The 10,452-nt window shown below is 39.5% G+C and overlaps 1 protein-coding gene across 4 annotated transcripts in view; it reads left to right on the top strand.

Annotated features, from left to right (window-relative positions):
• IMMT (inner membrane mitochondrial protein) overlaps positions 1 to 8,990 on the top strand; it is a 31,239-nt gene extending 22,249 nt beyond the window's left edge. For all 4 annotated transcript variants that reach the window (XM_072406612.1, XM_072406609.1, XM_072406611.1 and 1 more), the window contains 4 exons: positions 2,010 to 2,233; positions 3,922 to 4,053; positions 5,329 to 5,458; positions 7,366 to 8,990. In XM_072406612.1, the coding sequence (XP_072262713.1) occupies positions 2,010 to 2,233; positions 3,922 to 4,053; positions 5,329 to 5,458; positions 7,366 to 7,973 (1,094 nt within the window). In that variant the 3' untranslated portion in view covers positions 7,974 to 8,990. The remainder of the gene's footprint in view (positions 1 to 2,009; positions 2,234 to 3,921; positions 4,054 to 5,328; positions 5,459 to 7,365) is intronic.
• Positions 8,991 to 10,452: the final 1,462 nt, after the last annotated feature.

A 10,452-nucleotide genomic window follows, 5' to 3' on the forward strand; every position in this document is an offset into this window, starting at 1 on the left:
CCTTTTATTGCAGCATTTTTCTTCTGCAATAATAGATTCTTACCTGCCTGTTCTCAATCTTACTATTAGAAATTACCTAATAATTACTATTACAATTTTGGCAAATGTTGATATGTGAACGCCTGCATGGCTGAGATAAAAGATAGCTGAATATCCCCATCCTGACAAAGATGCTGACAAGTGAGTTTGTGAATGGCTCTTCTATAGAGGTTAGGCAAGTATAGTTCTGTTCAAAATTTTCATATTCGAAGCAGAACTCCAGGCAAACCACTAAATACACATATTGGAATAGCTCTACAGAAGGATCCAGCTAATCCTGAAATATGCAAACCTGGTTAGTGACCTGAGTGCCATTTCAGTGGTTACAGAATACCGTTTGGTCTCCTCACTACTCTGACTTGGTATCTGACAGCTGAGTCTCAGAAACACAGCATTTCCATTAACTTGGTGTTTACTGTTAGCAAACCTGCTGTGCAGTGCAATTAATTGGCTCTTAATTGGTCTTCCTAATTGAAATGCTGCTGCACAAGGGGTTTAGGAGCTGATACTAAAACAGAATCGGGGAAATGCATTTAAATATACATTTATTGTTGTAATATATAACTTTATTCATTGGTGCTTTTGTATTTGCTTGCAGTTTAGATGAATGGTATTTCTTTTCTTTTATTTATTTTACCACTAAGGCATACTTCTCCTCAAGCTGTTGTGGATGACCCCAGCAGATGTACATCCTTCCTATGACAACATACATCTAGGTTCCAAGGATTGCTTGTAGTAGTGGATATATTTAAAGTGGAACTAAAACCCACTTTACATGCCTATCTCTGCTATGTCACAGGGCACCGCCATCTTCTTCCTTCATTTTCTTTTTTTTTTTTTTACTAAAGTAAAATTAAAAAAATCACACTTGTCTTTATACTGCAGATCCCTCAATGGTGCTGGACCTTCCCTCGATCCGGTCCTGCATTGTCCTAGAATTCTTCTTTGTCCTAGCGCTTGTGGAGCGCCGGGCTCCGCCATCTTCACTCTTCTTGCTACGTCATCTGATCTGGCACTGCGCTGATCAGGTGACATAGCATCTTTTTTCCCCTTCGTAATCGGGCATGTGCAGAAGAAGCACCCAGAGCCTCCCAGGATGCGTGACTTGGGTATCCCGGGAGGCACTACACTCCCATTTAGTCTTGATCTCTTGATCGCCACAGAACTATAGTTCTCTTTTAATAAACCAAGATCCAGACATATGTTTCAGTGACTGGAATTCATGTGATTTCACTTACAGTATTAGAAAATTAAATAATTAAAGAAAAAAAAAAGTTAGCTGGCTTGCTGGATCTGTCCATCCTTGGCTTGCATAGAATATTCCCCATACCTATGTACGATATTACATTTTTGGCTAGAAAATTATTTGTATCCTTTTGCCATTAATATCGTACTATTACTGTAGTCCCTCCTCTGCTTGTGTAGGGTGTCTGTAATAAGCTGTTGGCCTCACTTTTATTTTGGAATTTTTATAATTTTCTGTGATGATGGTATAGCAGTGCTTTGCTAATGTTGTGTTGGTAGTAAGTGGCTGCCTAATGTCTAAGGATTACCTCGAGTGGTTTGTCCTTTTTTTAAGAGTTTTTCCTAAGCTGAATATCCATAAATAAACCGCAATAAGCCTGAGCAATAACTAAATATTAAGGGTTTGGCATATACTATCTCTATTACCTTCTTTAATAAAGGGGATCTGTTACGAAGTCAAATAACCCGTGTGGTTGGACTTTGAGGGAAGGAGCCATTGTCCAGTTTGTGTTTTCCATATAATACTTCCTTGATAACTCAATGATGGGTTTAACAGCACTGTGGTACCACTCAGGTTGTTGTATTTTAATCCCATGTATATTCGGGATCATCAAGTACAATTTTGGTTTTAATTAACAATTTTTAATAATTGGTATCCTGCACCCCAGAAACATTGCAGAGGCAACGGGACCTCACCTCTTCTGATTTGTATGTATCCTATACAGCTGGAAAACTCAGCACGGAGGACCTGAACTCTCTGATCGCCCACGCTCACCGACGTATCGACCAGTTACACAAGCAGCTGGCAGAGTACAGGGTGAGGGAACAGCAGCACATTGAGGCAGCTCTGGAGAAACAAAAGCTGGAGGATAAGCAAGCCCTGGAGTCTGCTGTGACCAAAGCTCTGGAACATTACCGATCCGAGATCCACCTGGAGCAAGAAAAGAAGGTACAGGAGACCCCTCTTATCCTGATTTAATTATTTGTTTTTTCATTGGTCATTTTTATTAGGTTTGGTAAGACTTCCGTATTTAGCATTTTCTTTTTCTGTATAATGCGCACACACAATTAATTAGGAATTCTTGAACGGTAGTTGGGAGGGATTTGGCAAAGATTCATAAAAGCGCTCACATTTGCCATGCACCACACTAATCGCAATACAATCTGGATATTGCGTACAGTTTGTGGGCTGCATTTGGCTATTTGAATCATTTGTTTCTTTACCAGGATTTTGAATAACACCTCGAAAATCCTGAAACATAAGTGCTGAATTCTATATTTCAACCAATGGCCGTGTATACCGTGTGCTTAGGTTGCCTGTATTTCTGCCATATCACAGATTAGAGATATGTCCCCCTCCTTGTGCCATTCATGTAATCAAAGCTTAGGCATTAGTCACATTTTCGCTGACAAATAGAGGCCTAACTAATAAAGTTCACTATTTATAGTACTTTATTTTTATTCATGTTAGTAAGCGGTAAAGGTGAGCTGTGTATATTCTTGGGTTAGTAAAGGGTAGGCACATTTACAAGATATTATGTGATATTTTATAAGATAATAAAGTTAGAGGTAAAGATAGAGTTGCAGTGCACCTGCTTTTGTGTCCAGTAATCCCATAGCAGAAAATCCTACAAGAGCATCTCCTATGAAGTAAAACTCTGCGCAGCATAACAATATGCATGTTATTTGCCCCTGTCTATGTGATAATTTTTTTTATCACATATTTTGTTTTGGGTTTAAAATAGCTTCCATAAAGATAGTAACTTGACTTGCTTTGTTGCAGAAAATGTATGTGTAGGCTCTGATGGAAATTCTATTATCGGTTTGATCCACATACATTTTGTCATATACAGCCCCCATCTGAAATAAAAATTATTTTCTGAAACCACAGAACCTGTGGCAAATGCAAAACACTACTACGACTTTGTAATACCTTCTACAGCTCATCAATACAGAGTTAGCCCTAAATAAATTCCAAGAATTTTCATTAAAAGTATTATTACCCAATATTTGTGTTTTGTGTTTCCATACATGTGTGCACAAGGAGCATTACTTTTTTAAATTTTATTTTAATGGTTTAATGCTTTCTTATAACTAAACTTTATAGCTATCACACGGGGCTGCAGGTGAGCCCAGGGACTGTTCAGGGTCAGGAGTTTTACAGCCTCCAAGATCACATGTATATAAGTTCAGGAGTCAGTTGAGCGCAATTTCATATTGCTGCTGGCTTCTAACAGAGATTAATGGTGGGCCACTCAGAACAAGCAGCATCCATACCTGCCGTTATACATAACACAAGGTTTGAAAAATGTTGTCGTTGTTACATCTGATGTATTGTAGCCTTTTTTGCAGAATAGCATCTTAATATTACCCTATAACAGGGAGCTGAACAATAGTTTGTGTGACAAAATCACAAGGTATTACAGGAAGCTGCAGATTAAAAAAAAGAAGTAATTACTTTCAAAATAGCATTGGCACATTTAATTATTTTTATATATTAGTAATTGGGTATATAAGTCTTTTGATATGTCAGGGTGTTTATAATTTATCTATGACTTGTGTATAAACGATGCTGACTATTCAATGACTGTTGTAAGAACTATGAAGTCCTCTATGTAACATGAAGTGTTAATGCAGGTGGAGGAGGTCCGGGAGGTGATGGAAGCCGAGATGAGAACACAGCTCCGCAGACAAGCAGCTGCACACACAGATCATCTGAGGGATGTCCTTGGTGTACAAGAACAGGAGCTCAAGGCAGAGTTCCAGCAGGTGAGTCTGGATTTACATACAGCAGATGTACAAAATGTAAAATGCAGGTGAAAAGCTTGGTGATTTCTGTTCCTAAAGTAAATAGGCAGATTTACAAATTTAATCCATAATGGTACATCACAATACAATAAAGCAGGATTAGGACTCAAAATGACACAAACACGTTGATAGTTGATATTGTGGAACTGAAGAGAGTGCAGAGATAAGCAACTAAACTAATAAAATGAATGGAGGAGCTCAGCTATGAGAAGAGATTAGCTGAACTAAATCCTTTCTCCCTTGAGAAGAGACGTTTAAGGGGGGATATGATCACCCTGTATAATTATATATGAATGGTCCATATAGAGAACACTCTTCACCATTATTCACTTTGAGATCATTACAAAGAACAAGAGGGCACTCTGCGTCTTGAGGAAAAGAAGTTTAAGCTCCGGATAAGGAAGGGATTCTTCATTGTAAGGTCTGTGAAAATGTGGAAGTATATTATATATACTCAGGAAGTATTTTCAGCAACTACTATAGATTGCTTTAAGAAAAAGTTGAATGCTTTTCTAGAAGCACAGAATATATCTGGGGATTAAGGCTTTAAAGTAAAGATAACAGAGACTGTTAATCCAGGGAACATCAAATTGCCTCATAGAATCAGGAAGGAATTTTTCCTCTGTTGGATCAAGTTGTACCCAGGTTTTTTTGCCTTCCTCTAAATCAACTATGTCCATAGGGTTATGTAACTATGATAGTAGATTGATAGGCAAGTGTGGTATTTCTCATCTACTGACATGAAATATTTAAACTCAATTCTTCTGTCACAGGAGGGTTGGACACTGGTTGTAAAACATTAATGTAAACCAGACCAGGTAAAACCCTAGATTTTGTAGCTCTTCATAGAAAGGAAAAACTTTTTTTATTATTGATTTTGGGTGCAGTGCTATACATGGGGCCACAGCTCAGTTTCATGCATGCGACTGCCAAGGCTCCCTGTGGGATTGTCTGTCCCATGATTTATTTTCCTGGTCCTGCCATTATTAATAGAACATGGCCAGGGATTTCTGAATGGGGTAATTATACATGGAGAGGTCCTTATGTGTCAGTGCTGGATAAATTGGAACAAAGAGCCATCATACCTTACCTCATGGAAAAAGTGAGATATGATGTTTTCAAGACTCTCCATATATAATCACCTTTTGGTTAGGTATTGAGATGACCATCTATGTGGCTAAGTAACACATCTGTCATTGTTTGGGTTTAGTAACTCTTTATCATATTTATCTACAGACCTTGTCCGAGAAGCTTTCAGATCAAGAATTGCAGTTCAGACGTCTTTCTCAGGAACAGCTGGATGGTTTCACCCTGGATATCAACACCGCCTATGCCAGGCTGAAGGGCATTGAGCAGGCTGTGGAAGGTGAGTCCTTTAACCCCCCTAGCGTTCTAATTCTGTCATTTTTTGATGCAAAAAGTGATCCTAATTTTTTTGCGTAGAAATTTTTGTTTATATTGTGGGCCTGTAATTTTTAGGATTAACTCCCGGGTATAATTATTATATTTATTTATTATATTAGAATCATAATTTATAAAATAATACATAATTATAAATCATTATTATAAAAAATAATGAAATATTAGCCCAAAACAATGTAATTTATCCAAAAAAAAAAAAATTTATCAAAAATTTCCTTCTGAAATTTTCCAAACATGGGTGCAATATTATTGATAAATAATAATATAAATTATATGCAGATTTTAGAAAAAAAAATTTACTTCAATTCAGGAAGTGATTAAAAAGTCATTAAAAGGTTAGATCAAAGTCAGGGCTAATAGCCTGCAAAATGTAAATCAGGGCACTGGGCAATGATGCTTGGTGCACTACAATATGTATTTATACTTTTATTATATGTTTTTACTTAACATAGTAACATTACATAGTAATCTGCTTTTAAATTTCCCGCCCCCAGAATCCATCACTCCACCGCATCATCCGGAAGATGTCACACATCTTGCTGGGTGATGCGGTGGGGATGTCCCCGCCCTACTTCATTCCCCTGCTCGCATCTCCCGAAAGCTGATCTCCGGGTGATGCGAGCAGGAGAGTGAGCAGCGGGGACATCATCCCCTACTCCCGGAGGGTGAGATCAGCCTCCGGGAGTAGGGGATGTCCCCGCTGCTCACTCTCCTGCTCGCATCACCCGGAGATCAGCCTCCGGGAGATGCGAGCAGGGAGCAGGCAGTAGATCCAGGGGCTGCTGCCAGCGAGAAATCTCCGCTGGCATCACCCTCTGGATTTACTACTGGTGATCGCATCTGCAGTTAGATGCGATGCACCAAGCAGAAATCCTGCATGGTGCATCGCATCTAACTGCAGATGCGTGCATCGGGGTGGTGGGGACCCGGGCGGTATTTAAAAGCAGATTACTCCGTAATCTGCTTTTAAATTTCCCGCCCGGCCACGCCCCCCGACGGAGAAGCGCCCCGCCATCACAGCGGGATCGTGAGATCGCCGCTGGAGCGCGGGGATAAGGTAAGAGGGACCCTCAAAGGTACCCCGAGTGTGACTCGGGATTACCGCTTTTTGCAATTTTTTCCACCCCGAGTCACACTCGGGAATACCGCTAGGGGGGTTAATACTAATGCCAGATATATATCAGTGCCTCCCACAATATTACAATCAGGTCAGTTGCAGCTGTTAGGCCCAGTATTTGAAGGGTACTTAAATAGATTGACAGCTGTCTGCATTTCTCAAGGTGTCTGGATTGCCCCCATAGAGGTTAATTATGTTCACCATAGCAGAGGAAATCAAGAATGGCAATTGAAAAGGAGAAACTTGCTATGGGGCAGCACAGTTCCTTTTTCAAAATATTTACACAGTTTTTCTTTTAAAGACAGTCTGAATTGTTTAAATGTGTTTTATGTTGAATGTGGAAAAAGGAAAAACCCCTTTTACTAGGTAGTATCAGTGGCACACAGACTGCAATAAAATGTAACCATTCTATTCTTTATCAATAACTAGGAAAAAAAAAAAAACTTTTAAACCCACATCCACAGTCCTGTGTAAGTCCTGTGTGAGCTTTAAGTTGCTGGAGGGCTATGAACTTTCTATGTGATGGTGCTGAGTGACCCAGCAATGTCCAAGCAGTGAGTAGAGGTATATTTGGTGGTACTGGGGATATCCGCTGCCTTTTGGTGAGGGAGTGAAGGATGGGTGACTATACAGTGGGGAGGTATAAAGTGTTTTAAAATAAATGTGCGAAACGTATTTTTCTTTAAAGCAAAGTTTTCTAAGCACTGACTTTACCACTTCCTTTCTATCTCCAGGGCATGCTGTAGCTGAAGAGGAGGCCAGGAAGGCTCATCACCTCTGGTTATCCATTGAAGCTTTAAAATTCACCCTGAGAACAGCCTCTGGCGACAGTCCCACCGAGCCGCTGGAGAGTGCAGTGCAGGGGATCAGAGCCAGCTGCTCCAATAATGAATTCACTGAAGCCCTGACCTCTGCGCTGCCTCAGGAATCCCTCCAACGTGGTGTGTTCAGCGAGGAGGCCCTCCGAGCACGTTTCTATACCGTCCGTAACCTAGCCCGCCGGGTAGCCCTTATTGATGAAACCAGAAACAGTCTGTACCAGTACTTCCTCTCCTACCTGCAGTCCCTTCTCGTATTTGAACCTAAGCAGCTGAAACCCCCCAGTGAGCTGACCACCGAGGATCTGGACACATTCAAACTCCTCTCTTACGCCTCCTACTGCGTTGAACACGGCGATTTGGAGCTGGCTGCTAAATTTGTCAATCAGCTAAAAGGAGAGTCTAGAAGGGTGGCAAATGGCTGGCTAAACGAGGCCCGTCTGACCCTGGAAACCAAACAGGTCATCAGTATCCTGTCTGCCTATGCCAGCGCAGTCGGCTTGGGCACAACACAAGTACAATGATGTAAAGAGAAGATTAATTTAAATCAGATTTGTTGCGGTGTTGAATCTGAATACCCTTTTGTCACATTGGAATACTTACATTTACAGGGCACCCGATGCCAAGATGCAGCTAAGTCAATCGTGTTGCATACAGTGACCAGCAAGTAGCTTAATTTAACGAGTCAGCTTTATAAATTACATATTAATAATAATGGAAGTGCAAAAGATTTTGGCAGGCTGACCCTTTAAGTTGCCTTCTACTAGTCACTGAATAAATATGGTTTTCTAATCATCCAAGTCCCCTAATAGATCTCAGTGGCAGTGCCAAGCAATGAGGTTATCTTTGTCCCACCTGCTCTGGCCATGGCATTGAAAACTTTGCAAGCTGCATGCAAGTCTGTCATTGTGGTATGGGCTGTCTCCTAGAAAAGAGCTTAAACAAAGCATTTATTGGTCAATGTCTATAGCTCAAAGTGTTCATTACCTTCCAGAGCACAAATAGTCTCACCACTGTCCTCAACAACTTGGTCAGTGGTTATAAGATATAAAAAAATGTATGCATGCTGTAAACTAGGCTTCTCCACCTCTAGGCACATTTTCCCCCCTCCATTTTGCAAGAAAATTAGCAAAATTAGGAATATTTAAATTGTGAACACAACCTGGTTTTCAGCCATGTGTGTATTCCTGAATACTGGTCCTGACACACAAGGCACTTAGTTTCTAGGGAAGAGATGGCATCCTCATCAGCACTTGCTGGGCCTATCGGTGATTGCCCTTTGTGTGACATAAACATTCACAATGGGTGCATTCATGAGAGGTCCAGTTTATGTTCTGATTATTTTGGTGTTCTGTAAATGATAATATTCACCCCTCTCACTCCAGATGAGGACTTTTCCTGCACCATGTCTGCACCTTCCAGCGACGTGCTCTCTGCCCTGCAATTTTAAGTCTTCAGGTTTTACTGATCTAACCAAAACATCATTTATCCTTTTCAATTATTCTGCCAGTTGGACATACAAATAAAACAATCACACTTAACTTGCTGTCTTTCCTTTGCATTGTCTATATATAGAATTAGTGTGTGTGTGTATATATATAAATCTATTGGTAAGTTAAAACCATTTTTTCTTTTAAAGCTGCACCCCAGCCTTCCCTTCAGTTTTAATACAGTTGTACAGGTTTCTCTCCGGCACTGAAATGCCCTATGGTAGCCCTACACTGCTATTATCAATCAATATTACAGTCCACATATCAATAGATCAGTAATTATCCATTATCCATTTGTTCAGTTATTGACCAGTATTGAAGAAAACTTTTTTTAAATGGTCTGCAAAGAAACTTGACCAAATGATCAATGTAAAGCATTTTTAGGATTCAGTAGTTTTCATCTAATCAAATAAAAATATTGCATAGTAAATAGCTACAACAACAATTCAGAAAGAGGCCTGAAGGCCTTGGAGGGCATTGGGATGAATTGTATCAGTTTTGGGTGAACATTGTGTTTTATAGGTAAAATCCACTAAATCAAAGTTCTTCCTGAGGTAGCCTGGGGTTCTTTGATCAATTTGTACTACTACACAAGTTACCACTGACAACAATGATCTTTTTGGATACCTGTAAGGTTGACATTCTTCTTACTGTCACACTAATGCACAGTGCATTAGTGTGACAGTAAGAAGAATGTCAACCTTATGGGTTACCTGAAAGTTACAGTGATGGTGAACCATTTAGAGACCAAGTCCCCAAACAGCAACCCAAAACCCATATGTTTATTGCAAAGTGCCAACACAGCAATTTTAACTGAATACTGAGGTTTTAGTTTAGAAAAAAACAACTCATACGTTAACTTGCTTTGTCTCAAAAGAAAAAAATACCAGCCTTCAATGATACAAACAACTTTTTATTAAAAGATAAATGTTTGCATTTGGAGTGCTTTTTTTTTTTTTATATTTATTTTTTATTAGCAACCAATAAAAACAGACAATTACAGAACTCAAACCAGTGTATACAGATGGCAAAAGCAAATAAAAGCGTGAAAAGGCATACAATTTTACAGAAATAGTCATATCCAGTAACTCGAGAGAACATATTGCATGCCACGTAATGATAGCATTTGGAGTGCTTTTTAACAAATAATGTGATTTCTGCCTTTTGTATGCATGCTGATAATTTGTCTAAGCTCGGTTTATACTGGTGTAAGATTTGATATAATTCAAAGCTCAAACAGCTGCTCATAAGCATAAAATGATCCAAAGTACGGAAAGCAATCCCAAGTGCTTTCATTGACTTAAAATTATTTGGCAGAAAAATCCACACTTTAAGGATTTCATTTTCAGAACTAACTGTGCTGTCTTATTTTGTCATCCCTTATATCTTCTCTAGTGTTTCATGCAGGTCAGAGATTTTTTTTTCTTAGATAGAGCTTCCAATAGCTCCATTTATAGATTTCCTAAATCTTACCAGTGTAAGCAGGAAAGTTCAAGTTCTTCAAATTTGGCTT

The sequence above is a fragment of the Pyxicephalus adspersus genome, chromosome 3 (genome assembly GCF_032062135.1).
Source record: "Pyxicephalus adspersus chromosome 3, UCB_Pads_2.0, whole genome shotgun sequence".
NCBI lineage: Eukaryota > Metazoa > Chordata > Amphibia > Anura > Pyxicephalidae > Pyxicephalus > Pyxicephalus adspersus.